Raw genomic sequence first — 16,517 nt, 5'->3', positions numbered from 1 at the left:
TTTTATTTCTCCTTCTTTTTTCCCCCTTCAATTCCCAACCTCCGGCATGCGACCACTCGCAGTATCCGGCGATCAATGCTGCAAGTGACGATTCCCACCCTGGCGCAGTGGCAAGACACGATGTCCTGAGCTGGCGCAGTCACCTCCTCCCTTAAGGGCCTCCTGGTGTGACATGGCAACCTAGCAGCCTCCTGCAGTGGACTCCCACAGTGGCCTCCCAGCATGATGGGGCGATCTTCTGGCCTCCTGCAGCAGGTTGCTGGCCCGGTGTGGACTGAAACCTTGGTGCGAGCGTGGTGTGCTGTACTGAATTTTTATTTCTATAATGCTGGACAGTTTATTTCTGTATTGTCTAAAATCTTCTAACGAAAGAAGCTGTGCCTAGGTATCTAAGTCAGCACTGTAACTGGTTACATACAAATCATTCACTATACACCTCGGAGTATATGTGACAATATTCTATTCTATTCTATTATTTCTTTTATTTTATAACACTTTTGATCTCTAATCTCCTGTGCATGCTAATCCTTTCCATACTGTTCCATTGGTTCCTTCCCCAATCTTTTTCAAAAGCATAAAACATATCATATTTCTAGTTCCCTTCAGTTCTGAAGGACGGTCAGATTGGACTCAAAATTTCAACTCCTTTTTCTCTTCACCAAAGCTGCCAGATCTGCTGAGTTTCTCCATCACTTAGTTTCTAAAAGGAAATTTGATTTTTGTTAAATTGCAGCCATCTTTGCAGATACACAATTGAGAAAGGGAGAGATTCTAAGCTGGCCCATTTCCAAAATTTAGGAGTAGGCCATTCAACCACTTCAGCCTGCGCTTTCATTTGATTAGATCATGGCTGATCCCCAGATTATGGCCTCAACTCCAGTTTCTTGTCTGTCCCCCATAAGTTCAACTCCACTGTTGATCTAAAACCTGTCTAATACAGCCTTGAACATATTCAATGGCCCAATATCTGAGGGAAGATAAAAATGTGGTCAAGATGATGGCAGTGTAGGATGCTCTTGTCGGAGCTCCTCTGCTCAACCTGTTCATTTCCTTTGTTTCCCTTTTTTTTTTTCTTCATCTCTCCCCTGAGCACCAGGAGCGAATACCGGCACTGCAGCAGGCACCGGCAACAAATTCCTGGAACAGCATGTGGGCTACAGGACACAGAACACCGTGAGCAGTGAGCCCTGCTACGGCATGTGGGCTACAGGTCCCAGAACACCGTGAGCGGTGAGCCCTGGTACAGCATGCGGGCTACAGGTCCCAGAACACTGTGAGCAGTGAGCCCTGCTACGGCATGTGGGCTATAGGTCCCAGAACACCGTGAGCAGTGAGCCCTGGTACAGTATGTGGGCTACAGGTCCCAGAACACAGTGAGCAGAGAGCCCTGGTACAGCATGTGGGCTACAGGTCACAGAACACTTGGAGCAATGAACCCTGGTACAGCAAGCAGGCTACAGGTCAGAGAACACCGTGAGCAGTGAGCCCTGGTACAGCATGTGGGCTACAGGTCCCAGAACACCGTGAGCAGTGAGCCCTGGTAAAGCAGGTGGGCTACAGGTCCCAGAACACCGTGAGCAGTGGGCCCTGGTACCGCATGTGGGCTACAGTCCCAGAACACTGTGAGCAGTGAGCCTTGGTACAGCATGTGGGCTACAGGTCCCAGAACATTTGGAGCAGTGAGCCCTACTACAGCATGTGGGCGACAGGTCCCAGAACACAGTGAGCTGTGAGCCCAGGTACAGCATGTGGGCTACAGGTCCCAAAACACCGTAAGCAGTGAGCCCTGGTACAGTAAGTGGGCTACAGGTCCCAAAACACCGTGAGCAGTGAGCCCAGGTACAGCATGTGGGCTACAGGTCCCAGAACACCGTGAGCAGTGAGCCCTGGTACAGCATGTGGGCTACAGGCCCCAGAACACTTGGAGCAGTGAGCCCTGGTACTGCATGTGGGCCCTGGTACAGCATGTGGGCTACAGGCCCCAGAACACCGTGAGCAGTGAGCCCAGGTACAGCATGTGGGCTACAGGTCCCAGAACACCGTGAGCAGTGAGCCCTGGTACAGCATGTGGGCTACAGGCCCCAGAACACTTGGAGCAGTGAGCCCTGGTACTGCATGTGGGCCCTGGTACAGCATGTGGGCTACAGGCCCCAGAACACCGTGAGCAGTGAGCCCAGGTACAGCATGTGGTCGACAGGTCCCAGAACACTGTGAGCAGTGAGCCCTGGTACTGCATGTGGGCTAAAGGTCCCAGAACACAGTGAGCAGTGAGCCCAGGTACAGCATGCGGGCTACAGGTCCCAGAACACCGTGAGCAGTGAGCCCTGTTACAGCATGTGGGCTACAGGTCCCAGAACACCGTGAGCAGTGAGCCCTGGTACAGCAGGTGGGCTACAGGTCCCAGAACACCGTGAGCAGTGAGCCCTGGTACAGTAGGTGGGCTACAGGTCCCAGAACACCGTGAGCAGTGAGCCCTGGTACAGCAGGTGGGCTACAGGTCCCAGAACACCGTGAGCAGTGAGCCCTGGTACAGTAGGTGGGCTACAGGTCCCAGAACACCGTGAGCAGTGAGCCCTGGTACAGCATGCGGGCTACAGGTCCCAGAACACCGTGAGCAGTGAGCCCTGCTACAGCATGTGGGCTACAGGTCCCAGAACACCGTGAGCAGTGAGCCCAGGTACTGCATGTGGGCTACAGATCCCAGAACACCGTGAGCAGTGAGCCCTGGTACAGCAGGTGGGCTACAGGTCCCAGAACACCGTGAGCAGTGAGCCCTGCTACAGAATGTGGGCTACAGGTCCCAGAACACAGTGAGCAGTGAGCCCAGGTACAGCATGTGGGCTACAGGTCCCAAAACACGGTGAGCAGTGAGCCCTGGTACAGTATGTGGGCTACAAGTCCCAGAACACCGTGAGCAGTGAGCCCTGGTACAGCATGCGGGTTACAGGTCACAGAACACCGTGAGCAGTGAGCCCTGGTACAGCATGTGGGCTACAGGTCCCAGAACACCGTGAGCAGTGAGCCCCGGAGCAGGGTGTGGGGAACCAGCCCCTGAACACCTGTGAGCAGTGAGCCCCGGAGCAGGGTGTGGGGAACCAGCCCCTGAACAGTGTGAGCAGTGAGCCCTGAGGTAGGGCGTGGGGAACCAACCCCTGGAACACTGTGAGCAGTGATGCCCGGGGTAGGGCGTGGGGAACCAGCCCCTGAACATTGTGAGCAGTGAGCCCCAGAGCAGCAAGTTCCGTTGCATCATGTGGGGAACCAGCCCTGGGGCACGTTTTGAACTTCCCTCAGATATTGGGTCGTTAAATATATTGAAGGCTGTATTTGACGGGTTTTTGTACCTAAGATGTTGCCATAAAAAGGCAGACGTCATAAAAGCTTTTCACTGTACTCCTAAAGGATATTGTATACTAGGAACCTATGAGGTAAAAACAATGACTGCAGATGCTGAAAACCAAATACTGGATTAGTGGTGCTGGAAGAGCACAGCAGTTCAGGCAGCATCCAACGAGCAGCGAAAGCGACGTTTCGGGCAAAAGCCCTTCATCAGGAATCAAAATCACGCCCTACCCCTTGTTCCTGATGAAGGGCTTTTGCCCAAAACGTCGATTTCGCTGCTCGTTGGATGCTGCCTGAACTGCTGTGCTCTACTAGGAACCTATGGTGATCCAGTTAGAAGGACAGTTACTCAAACCATAAAACCCACCACTTGCAATGGTAAGGGTGCACTGATATTAAAAATACAGTTGAAAACTGTCACACCAACCTTTGTTGGTCTCCTACAGGCGATGAAAACCTTGATCCTTTTTTCTCCTTCTTACCAGATGAAGATAACTTGGGACTTGTTCTACGCTTAGGAGATTTGCTTGTCTTTCTTGGAGATGGGGAGTGCTTACTTCTCACTGGTTCGGGAGAAATCTGCAACATATCATATATATTTGATTTTAAAATCTAGTCTCAGATGTTAACATTTGTAACAGAAATGAATTTGCAATAGTCTAATAGCTGTGCCGTAATCATATATATATATATATATATAGTCATTTACAACTGTAACCGCTAATTACCTCTGCTGCAAATTTATTTTGCCACTTTTTACCTGCTAACAGGCTTCAGAAAGAAGTCAAACACACACTTTCAGGTATAAACAAACTTTGTGATTGGGAAGTTTAGCAACTGACAGTGAATTTTTAAGAAGCTTAACATATGTACGAGAAACAGAAATTACAAAAGAACAGCTTAGCAAACAAACCACAGTCTTTAACCACTTTCCTTTTTGAGGAGACATTTGAGAGGATTTCTATCGTGTTCATGCTCATGTTAGATTGCCACACACTTGCTCATTAAATTGTTCAATAAATTAACAATCGTTTGAAACTTGAATGAGGTGTGTAATGATTTACTATTACTTATTGAAAATTGAGGCTTGATCCTGTGGAGACAAGTAAGTAACTCCAACAGTTTGGAAATAAATACATACCTCTCTCCCTTTAACTTAGGTTATTACATAACATTTAGTCAAATTTTAAGATGGGTGAAAATGCTTTCAGGGATATTGAGTTTTGGAACTCATTTGGAGAGTACGCCAAGAAACAACAGCCACAAAAAAGCCAGCATAGACATAAGGATATTGTTTCAAAAGATGAAATATCAAACGGGTGAAAATGCTTTCAGGGATATTGAGTTTTGGAACTCATTTGGAGAGTATGCCAAGAAACAACAGCCACAAAAAAGCCAGCATAGACATAAGGATATTGTTTCAAAAGATGAAATATCAAACTGCCGAGATGTATCAGGTTAACTGGAAAACTGCACACTCCTCCTCAATTAATCCTTGAACACCTGCTCACAAATAGATCAATTTCCACTACATTTTTATAAATACAAACAATAAAAAGTTCAAAAACCGGAAAAATGTTTGCAATGTTTATCATAATATATTCAATTTAAGCTGTGGCAACAAGAGGCGTTTAGTATTAAGTATTGGAAGACATGTCACATTGTTAGCATGCTTTGATTCATTATGATGTCCAGGTCTTGCCACTGAGATTCTAACCAAAAGACATTTCCATGTTCACAAACCTCCTTCTTGATGACTATTTCCTCTCTTTTTTCCATGTTCTCCTGTTCAAGTTTCATCAGCTCCCGTTGTATTTTCTGCCGCTTCAGCTCAAGGGACAGTTCATGATCATAATCATAGTTAATATCTCCATTATCAGAATCTGTAAACACATAATATTACCATGATAGAACAACAGCCACGCATAAGAAATGAATAGTCTTGATAATCTCGCCAACCCATCTCCTCCCACAATGGAGTCAGGACTACTGAAATTATTAAGCTAGAAAAACATCTCTCAAACAACCTACATATTTTTAAAGCTTCCTTATTCATAACTAGATATTTAACTTGCAAAATAAATATGTGACCTTAGCTTTGGTAAAATGCCCTGATTCAGTTTAGAAGCTCAAAATAAGAACAGCATTGTTTTGAAAGAATCAAAGGTTACAGTTTAGGTATGACTTCCTGAAGAGTCACATCCTATTTGCATTCCACTTGCTGTTTTGATTGCATGTCAAGTCACTGCAGTGCAGTACAGTGGCAAGGGTGCTTATACTCCTAGGTCTCTAACACTTGTTTGTGTACATTTTTACATCCATCCTCCGCATTTAAATTTAACTGCCGTTCTTTGTATTACTTACACAATTTATAAAACTCATTTAATTCCTCACTAAAGTTTGATACCGCATATATATCTAACTTGTTCAAGAAACCTTCTGCATCTAAAATTGTTTTTATATTGCATATCAAGAAGCAAGCCAGCACAACATATAAAATCAATATAACTTGTTCTCAGTCAGAAACCGTACTTAGGCCAATTTCTCAAGCATTCTGCTTCTCACCACTGATACCATTTAAGCAATCTTTCAACCACCACTGGTTATTCTGAATTTCCAACACTGAGTGGAATTTTGTGGGCCTTTCAGAGTTGGATATGAATGAAATAGGTCTTTCTGAAATACAGTTGGGAATTCACTTATAAAGTCAACAAGGTTGATCAGCAACAATCTTCTTCTGAATAGAATTTGCTACTCAGTTTATTCAGTCATCCAAGATACCGTAAGGTTACCGTTGACAGCCAGCTATTTAATCCGATGGATTTGTTCTGACTATACTTTTTTTTTGCAAATGGATAATATATTAGCTATTTTGCAATGCAAGAGGACCATGTACTAATTGACATAGAAAGATTAAAAAATAGCAATTACTTAAACAGAGAACTGCAGAATACCAACGTGTACAGGGATTTGAATGTTCTGGTGTACAAGTCACAAAAAGTTAGTATTCAGGCACAGCATGTACTCAACAAAGTTAACAGGATGCTATACTTTATTACAATAGGAATGGAACATAAAAGGATGGTATCCAGTGATACAGTGTATTAGTGAGACCATACCTCAAATGCAGTGTGCAATTTGGTCTCCTTATTTAAAGGAGGCTATAATGGCATTGGAGAGTGTTCAGAGAAGGCTTACTAGATTGGCACTTGGGATGAGCGGGTTGTCTACAAGGACAGATTGGACTTATTTCCACTGGAATTTAGAATACTAAGGGACTACTTGATTGAAGTGCTTGAGATTCTGATTGGTCTTGACTAAGCAGATGTGAATAGGACGTTTCTTTTTGTCAGTCCAGAACTTGGGGGTCAGAGATGTAGAGTTCTTTTTTCTCTCATAAGTTTTGGAATTTTATGACACAGAAGGCAGTAAAAATGAGGTCATTTAATAATCTGTAGGGCAGAGGTAGATAAATTGTTGTCAGGCAAGGGGATCAAGGGCTATTGGGGTAAGATAGAAACATGGGATTTGAAACACAAACAGATAAGCTGTGATTGTACTGAATGACGGAGAAGGCTGAAAGGACCAAATGGTATTTTACACTTATTCTATATGCTTCTAGGACATACCCTTAATTGATGTCACCTCAAGAAACTTGTTGTCTTTAAACACCTCAGGATTTTCCTTAGGATTTGTGACTTCAAAAATACCATTGAAGGAGACTAGCAGAACACATTAAAGAAAGGCAGGGTTGTGCCAAGTCTTCCCTCTTTCAGGGAGTTTGTTTTATCTGTTCCTTGAAGCAAACTCCACCAGAAGGACAGCATCTCCGTGCATTTGGGGTCCACAATTCCTTGGCTTAGGAGCAGCTTATGCAATTTTCGAGGCCAGCATTGAATGAGCAGAAGCATGCCAACTCCAGATGGACAGAAGTGAGATGTACCGGGAACACCAAGCCAAGTAGGTAGAACTTCTCAAAAAAGCAAGATTTAGATTCTTTTAAAATCTTGATCCATTGCCAAAGAAAACATCGCAATCAAAGGAATCGGCAGGCACTAACCCTGCCAGGACACCTGGGTGGCATTTCTAGAATGGCAGAACTGTGCTACATCCATCATGTTTACATTGAAGTTGCTAATCTTACTAGAATGGACAATAGTTGTGGAAATCACATTACTTGTCTCTTTTCTGGCATTTTGAGGAAACATTCAATGAAAGTCGTTAAGTATTCTTCTTCTTTCCCAGCTTTGTAAATGTTTAGGGTTGTCAAGTTCTTCTAGCTGTTATAGTAGTGAAAAACCATTGATATCACTATGTGAAACACTTCCATTGGACTCACTCCCAGAATCCTCACTGACCCTCAACCATATTTTTAGAAATGCTTCTAAACCTTCTTATATTCTTCAGTGTCTGCCCTCAACCCCATCCATCTCTTTTCCTACAAGAGTTGCAAAATCCATTTTCCTCCATCCTTAATTTCTAACTTTTCATTTTACTTCTTCATCACCTTGTCCTAGGTCCTTGGTAAGACAAAACCGCTATTTTGTTTCTTAAAAATGTCAATAGCCAGTCAACATATAACTACATGGATAAGTAATTCAAATTTCTTCCTTTCAGTTAGTGAAGTTAAATCACAATTTTGAAAAAGTTACTTCTCATTGTTAAATCACTACTCATTATTCCCTCTCAGTGGAATCCTACAGACATATGCAATGTTCCCATGGGGAACAGAGTAATCCCACATATTTGGAGAAATCCTGTTCAACTCTTTGAAAGAAACTTTGTTTTCTGTTTGGCTCATTTTGAACTTGTTTCCTTGTTCAGACTGTCTTATTGCATTTGCTAAATCTATTGATATAGTAAAGTTCCTAATTGTGACCTCAACTTCAAAATGCTTTTATTAATGCCATGTTTGAATGCACATCGATTTTGGTTATAGAAATGGCATCTAACTTACCATCCCTGCCTGCTTCCCAATCAGCTGGTTCTTCCTCACTTTCTGGGGTGCGCTCCTTTGTAATTTTGAGGTTAGCATCTTCTTTTTCCCTGTGTCTGCTCCTTGAGGCATCTCTCTAAATAAAATTAGAATGCTTTTCACTGTACAGTAGTACAAAACAACATACTGCAGTTCTGCAAAGTTATTTGCTTTGATTTACTTTTTCATCATTTTGGTTTTTGCATCTAAATCTACCAACACAGCAAGTCTCAATCACAATTTTTTGGGGCTGATTATTTTAGCTCAACTTCCTCGAAAACATTAACATCAAAAAATAAACTGAATTGCTTTAATTGTTATAAATTTCCAAAGATCCCAAAATTCCAAAGCAATTAAATCTAGTTTGCATTACACCAAAAGAGGGAATCAAGTTATTCTATATGAAATCTTTTCGAAAAGGTCAAGCATCATTTCATGCTACCAACCATCACTTCAGCTATCCTTCTCAACAACCAACAAACTCTCAATGAGTCTTTTTTTTAAGATTTAGAAACAAAAATTATTGCCTAAACATGTAAGAGTCAACCTTAATTGGAATTTTTGTCAGTTAACTTCATAAATTCTGAAATAGGCATCGCCCTCACCCTTGTTGGAGATGAACTCTCATCCTGGGCTCTCTTCTGTGGCTCAGATTCTACATCTTGCCTTTTGTTCTTCATTCTCTCTCGTAAATCACCAGTTGGCCTTTCTGGAGATCTGTATACCCACAAAATAAAGTAACACACTTTTCTCTGTTGATGCAAAGCAGAAATGTTCCTAAGGGACTCTTGTTTCTAATCTTTAGATCAAAACACAGGCAACAGGGCATGCACAACCACTGTATTAGAGACATGCAGATGATATATTTATTGATGGATAACATGACCCATACAATTAAACATCAAGTTAATTTAAATGCCACAAATGTAGATAATAACTAATAACACTAAGCTCAACTTTAACTTAGCAACTAGACGGTCAAGCACATCCAAGCAAATCATTCTGAAGTTATTACTTTTTCAGATTATCGGCTGGGACACCATTAATCCAGGATACTACAGTACTATTAACCTGAAGGGGCTTCAAATTTTTGCTTCAGTTTATAGGCAATTTGATACTTAAAAAGTTCAATAACAGCCAATCTATAAAACAAATACTTATTTCAGCGCTTACAATTATCAAGGTAAGATATTCTAGCTAGAGGTTTCTATTTGGGCTCACCTAAACTGGGCAGCCTTCACCTAAACGATAATATCCTGGCTGTGTCTGGCAGGCTTGAATAGCAGGATCACCCTGGGACTGTAATTCAGAACGATTCTCACATCTCAGAGTTGACAATTTTAAGCTTCAATGTATGAAAGTAAAACTGCTGCACCCTTAACACAGATTATAGCCCTAATTTGTTTTAAAATCTTGCATTTTTACATCTTTAACAATTTATGTTGTAATATTATATGCACAATGGGCCAACAGTTGTGAAAACCGTTCAAAATTGAAAACCTACAGCTAATTTGAATCTGTGGCACTTGTTAGATATTCAATTGCCCTCACAGATGGGAACAAATATTCCTTTCATATGAAAAGGACTCTGCATTCAAGGGTTTTTAGTCATAAATTTCACTGTCCTCTGAGAAAATATAACTTTATGAGATCACAATAACAATTCTGAGGTCATAACAATTTTAACCATTACATCATAATGTACTTCGGAAAGTATTTTCGAAAAACTATCCTCATCCTGTCATTTCTTCCTACAAAAGATGAGTGTGTTTGGATCATTACTGCGCATTCAATGAAATTGCTGGATTGGAGAGGCCAGGCATTTCTCCAGTGAAGGATGGACAAAATAGGGTAAAGGGGAATTGAATGTCATAAGTACCAGCCATACTTGATTGCTGTGGATAATATGCTCAACTCGGTCACAAACTCACAATTCAAAACAAGGGTCACGTAAAATGTGGTGTGCCTGGATTGCCTAATTTGTTCTTTCACCATGTCATTCTTCCAGCTTTATTACACAAAATTCCTCTTCGTTAGTGCATTAACAAAAGCTGATTTCCACTCAAAATGATGAGTAAATATTTTAATATGGTTAGCTGTAAAAGGATGCTGAGTGACTAGGCATCCCTCTTCCCTTGTCTTTTATTTTCAGAAATTCCTTTTGCAGATGACTTTCTCGCTACTCTTTCCTGGTGCAATGGCACATTTTCCTATGTTAAGGCCTTATGTAAATATAATGTTGAATGCCGAGAGCAACACTGAGAATATGTTCATCATGACTGGTCAGGTGGGCAAAGCAGTGGCAGATGAAATATGATTAACTTACTTATTTTTCTCTCAATGGTCATTAGCACCACTTTCTTCTTTCCATCTAGTTCCTTAACAGTGCAGCAAGTCAATTATCTCTTGCTTTCATTTGTAATTGCCTTTCGCTTCCCTTATTCTCATCCCATTTGTAATTTTTTTCCTACTTCACCTTCCAATTCACTGAATCTGGTGCAGTTATACAATCCAATCATCAGGACTGGTTTTCTTCTTTTATTGAGGCACAGGGCACAGGGAATCTATTTCTGCTACTAACATGTTACACAAAGCAAGATGCTAAAGCTAACTTAGTATTGGGCAAAGCAGAAGAGCAAGTCGACACTCACCATAAAAGTCAGATTGATTAGATTCCATGTGTTGTGATAAAAGCTGTTTGCACTAATATGCTCTTACATGATCAATCTCTCACTGTTTAAAATCTGTCAGAACCACTTGAGTTTCACACTAATTCAATTCCAAAGTTGCCAGTTATAACATTTTGAGATTTCTGTTTATTTTGAGTGTTAATAGTGGCTCCCCCTTAATACTCCACACTGTTGATGATCTAATGAATGCAAGAACAAATGTCAATAATACTTCAAAAATGATTTTAAATAGCCTTTGCTGACACACACACACTCCCTGAGACTTCCATTTCTTCTACAACCTAACATGCAAGTCTTCAACTATTCTTTTAAATCTTTACTGTTCACAAAGCTTCAAGTTATGATCCCTGTGTAGACTGATAATGATTAAAAACAAGGAATGAATTTCCCAATGTAAAGAATCACACAACACTTTAGGACATTTACTGCACCAAGCTATAATCAGTATTGACCAAACCTTACTTAGAAGGCAGTTAATCTACAAAACTACTGAAAACCCCATTTAACTCCAGCCCACTCTCTGGATCCATGCTTTTGGCTCTTGGTTTCTTGTCCCATCTTCCAGGTTCTAGTCACCTATATATTCCTGTCAATTTGCAAGGATAACAATTCCTGAACTTGTCTACGATAATGAAGGAGATGTTTTTTTTGTGGCTAGCAAGGAGGAATTTGTTTTTTCAAATTAGAATAAATTTGATGTTTCACACATTCCAGTCTTTCACTGTCATAAGAAATTTGACTCATGTAGCAACTCAGTGTCTCCTCCTTGCCTCCGTGTATTCTATCATGTTACCAAGCACATAATGGCATTGTCCAATCACACTTATTGATTCTAAGAAATTCAAGGTACATCGATGGTGTGAATCAGGATTTGGGGAATTTATGAGAAAGAAACAGGTTTGCGAATTTTCTAAGTTTTTCTTTTAACTGTGGTATTTTTAACTAGCTAGGACAGAGTCCTGGAATATCTTAAATTCCTTAAAAAAACTATTTCAAGCATCAAATGTATTCATTCTCTCCCTTTTCAGTGGGTAATGCTGCCTTTTTATAAAATTTAAGACAGAATGCCTCTTCATTACTTGGTGACAGGTACAATATCTCCCTGATTTGTACATGTGGAAATTGAACAAATTTAGGTGAATAGATGGCAGACAAAGTATCACTTGTTATAAATAAATATTTAGATACAGGAAATCTCCTGCTGCATTACTCAAGGTGATTTGGAACATGTTTTATAAAAAATATTAATATATCATGTATGTATAAAATGTAGTAGATGATGGGCCTGTTACTGAGATATTGTATCAACAATAGTCACAGGTGAGGTGTCAGAAGACTGGAGGTTGGCTAATGTGGTGCTACTGTTTAAGAAAGGTGGTAAAGACAAGCCAGGGACTTATAGATCAGTGAGCCGAATGGTGGGCAAATTGTTGGAGGGAATCCTGAGGGACAGGATGCACATGCATTTGGAAAGGCAAGGACTGATTAGGGATGGTCAACATGGCTTTGTGCATGGGAAACCATGTCTCACAAACTTGATAGAGTCTTTTGAAGAAATAACAAAGAGGATTGATGAGGGCAGTAAGGCATTTGACAAGGCTCCCCATGGGAGACTGGTTAGCAAGGTTAGATCTCATGGAACACAGGGAGAACTAGCCATTTGGATACAGAACTGGCTCACAGGTAGAAGACGGAGGGTGGTGGTGGAGGGGTGTTTTTCAGACTGGAGGCCTGTCATCAGTGCTGGGTCCACGACTTTTCATCGTTTACATAAATGATTTGGATGTGAGCATAAGAGGTACAGTTAGTAAGTTTGCAGATGACACCAAAATTGGAGGTGGAGTGGACAGCAAAGAAGGTTACCTCAGGTTACAACAGGATCTTGATCAGATGGGCCAATGGGCTGAGAAGTGTCAGATGAAGTTTAATTTAGATAAATGTGAGGTGCTGCATTTTTGGAAAGCAAATCTTAACAGGACTTATACAATTAATGGTAGGGAGTGTTGCTGAACAAAGAGACCTTGGAGTGCAGGTTCATAGCTCCTTGAAAGTGGAGTCACAGGTAGATAGGATAGTGAAGAAGGCGTTTGGTATGCTTTCCTTTATTGGTCAAAGTATTGAGTACAGGAGTTGGGAGGTCATGTTGAGGCTGTACAGGACATTGGTTAGGCCACTGTTGGAATATCATGCAATTCTGGTCTCCTTCCTATCAGAAAGATGTTGCAAAACTTGAAAGGGTTCAGAAAAGATTTACAAGGATGTTGCCAGTGTTGCAGGATTTGAGCTAAGGGGAGAGGTTGAATAGGCTGGAGTTGTTTTCCCCGGAACTTCAGAGGCTGAGGGGTGACCTTACAGAGATTTATAAAATCATGAGGGGCATGGATAGGATAAATAAACAGTTGTTTCATGTGGGGGGGGGGGGGGGGGTGGTGGTGGTCAGAAGTAGAGGGCATAGGTTTAGGGTGAGTGGGGAAAGATATAAAAGAGAATTAAGGAGCAATTCTTTCATGCAGAGGGTGGTACGTGTATGGAATGAGCTGCCAGAGGAAGTGGTGGAGGCTGGTACAATTGCAACATTTAATAGGCATCTGGATGGGTTTATGAACAGGAAGGGTTTGGAGGGATACGGGCCAGGTGCTGGCAGGTAGGACCAGTTTGGGATGGGATATCTGGTCGGCACTGGCGAGTTGGACCGATGGGTCTATTTCCATTGGGTATATCTCTATGACTATCTATATGCCAATCGACAAAATGGTTAGGTAAGTCATTATATGTAACCTTTTTCATTAATAAATCAATTATATTTTACCTTCTGTATGTGGCACTATATCCTTTACCTCTGGGTGAGGATCCATGCGTAAACCTACAAGTGTTCCCATATGGACAAAGGCCAGTTTTCATCCAATTACGGCATTGTGTCTACAGAAAAATAAAAAGATTTTGTCATTATGCAATTATTGAGACCAGTTTTTAAAAAGGTTCAACCAAATTTGTAACTTTTAATTAAAGCCTCTTCCGAAAACCATGTCAACAATAACAGACTATCATTACAAATAATCAAACATGTAGTCCCTTCAGGGTTCAAAGCAAACATTCTGGTTAAATGCGTGAGTTATTCTGCCTTTTAGTACAAGGTAACATTTGCAAAGACCTGAATAACATTCATTGAAAGCTAATAGGTCAAATCTAGAACATTAAAGTGCAATACATGCCCTTTGGCCCTTGATGTTGCACCAACCTGTGGAACCATTCTGACGCCTATCTATCCTACACTATTCCACATGTTTATCCAATGACCATTTAAATGCCCTTAAAGTTGGCAAGTCTACTACTGTTGCAGGCAGTGCGTTCCACGCCCCTACTACTGAGTAAAGAAACTACCTCTGACGTCTGCCGTATATCTATCATCCCTCAATTTAAATCAATGTCTCCTTGTGCTAGCCATCACTATCTGAGGAAAAAGGCTCTCAATATCCACCCTATCGAACTCTCTGATTATCTTATATGTCTCAATTAAGTCACCTCTCAACCTTCTTCTCTCCAATGAAAAAAGCCTCAAGTCCCCCAGCCTTTCCTCATAAGACCTTCCCTCCATCCCAGGTAACATCCTAGTAAATATCTGCACCCTTTCCAAAGCGTCCTTCCGATAATGTGGTGACCAGAGAGGTACGCAACATCCCAAGTGCGGCCGCATCAGAGTTTGTACGGCTGCAGCAAGACCTCCTGTCACAGAAATTCAATCCCTGTACCAATAATTGCTAACACACCGTATGCCTTCTTAAAAACCCTATCTACCTGGATGGCAACATTCAGGAATCTATGTACATGACACCCGAGATCTCTCTGCTCATCTACACTGCCAAGAATCTTACCATTAGCCCGTACTCTTTATTCCTGTTGCTCCTTCCAAAGTGAATCATCTCTCACTTTTCCGCATTAAACTCCACTTGCCACCTCTCATCCCAGCTCTGCAGCTTATGTGTCCCTCTGTAACCTGCAACATCCTTCTACACCATCCACAATTCCACCAACCTGAGTGTCATCCGCAAATTTACTAACCCATCCTTCGATGCCCTCATCCATGTCTTTTGTAAAAATGATAAACAGCTGTGACCCCAAAACAGATCCTTGCAGGACACCACTACTAACATTTCCCATCAACCACCACCCTCTGTCTTTCAGTTAGGACAATTTCTGATCCAAACTGCTAAATCACCCTCAATCCCATGCCTCCTTACTTTGTACAATAGCCCACCATTGGACATCTTACCAAACGCCTAACTGAAATCCATATACACCACATGAACTGCTTTACCCTCATCCACCTGTTTGGTCACCAACTCAAAGAACTCAATAAGGTTTGTGAGGCATGACCTACCCTTCACAAAACCATGTTAACTATCCTTAATCAACATACTCTTCTCTAGATGATTATAAATCCTATCTCTTATAACCTTGTCCAAAACTTTACCCACAACCAAAGTAAGGCTCACTGATCTATAATTACCAGGATTGTCTCTACTCCCCTTCTTGAACAAGGGGATATCCTTTGCTATCCTTCTGGCACTATTCCTGTCAACAATGATAACATAAAAATCAAAGCCAAAGGCTCTGCAATCTCGTTCCTGGCTTCCCAGAGAATTCTAGGATAAATCCCATCTGATCCAGGGGACTCATCTATTTTCACACTTTCCAGAAATGCTAACACCTCCTGCTTGTGAATCCAATTCCATCTAGTCTAGTAGCCTATATCTCAATATTCTCCTCGACAACATTGCCTTTTTCCAGTGTGAATACTGACAAAAAATATTCATTTAACGCTTCCCCATATCCTCGGACTCCACGCACAATTTCCCAATATGATGCTTGATTGACCCTAATCTTACTATAGTTATTCTTTTATTCCTGATATACCTATACAAAGCTTTAGGATTTTCCTTGCTCCTTAATCTAAAGACTTCTCATGTCCCCTCCTGGCTCTTCTTGGCTCTCTCTTTAGGTCTTTCCTGGCTAACGTCTAACTCTTAATTGCCTTAACTAAGCCTTCATGTCTTATCCTAATATAAGCCACTGCCTTCCTCTTGACAAGAGATTCAACTTCTTTAGTAAACCACAGCTCCCTTGCTCAACCACTTCCTCCCTGCCTGACTGGTACATACTTATCAAGGCCACACAGTAGCTGTTCCTTGAATAAGCTCCACATTTCAGTTGTGCCCATCCCCTGCAGTCTCCTTCCCCATCCTATGCATTCTAAATGTTGCCTAATCACATCATAATTGCCTTTCCCCCAGCAATAACACTTGCCCAGTGGTATGTACCTATCCCTTTCCATCACTAAAGTAAACATAACCGAATTGTGGTCACTATCACCCAAGTGCTCCCTACCTCCAAATCTAACACCTGGCCCAGTTCATTACCTAGTACCAAATCCAATGTGGCCCCGCCCCTTGTTACCTTGTCTACATACTGTGTCAGGAAACCATTCTGCATACAGTGGACAAAAACTGACT

At 41.7% G+C, this 16,517-nt stretch overlaps 1 protein-coding gene across 13 annotated transcripts in view; it reads right to left on the bottom strand.

The window, feature by feature from the left end:
* zc3h13 (zinc finger CCCH-type containing 13) overlaps positions 1–16,517 on the bottom strand; it is a 91,926-nt gene that overhangs the window by 57,605 nt on the left and 17,804 nt on the right. For 12 of the 13 annotated variants that reach the window (XM_072584605.1, XM_072584617.1, XM_072584613.1 and 9 more), the window contains 5 exons: positions 13,817–13,926; positions 8,923–9,034; positions 8,300–8,414; positions 5,086–5,225; positions 3,770–3,921 (listed from right to left, as the gene is read on the bottom strand). In XM_072584605.1, coding sequence (XP_072440706.1) covers positions 3,770–3,921; positions 5,086–5,225; positions 8,300–8,414; positions 8,923–9,034; positions 13,817–13,926 — 629 coding nt within the window. Of the gene's footprint in view, positions 1–3,769; positions 3,922–5,085; positions 5,226–8,299; positions 8,415–8,922; positions 9,070–13,816; positions 13,927–16,517 lie in introns of those variants that run through there. The other variant, XM_072584615.1, reaches the window with a different exon arrangement.

Source organism: Chiloscyllium punctatum, chromosome 15 (assembly GCF_047496795.1).
Source record: "Chiloscyllium punctatum isolate Juve2018m chromosome 15, sChiPun1.3, whole genome shotgun sequence".
Taxonomy (NCBI): Eukaryota; Metazoa; Chordata; class Chondrichthyes; order Orectolobiformes; family Hemiscylliidae; genus Chiloscyllium; species Chiloscyllium punctatum.
Note: the sequence above shows the minus strand (reverse complement) of the source record. Positions and strands in the feature narration are given on the sequence as shown.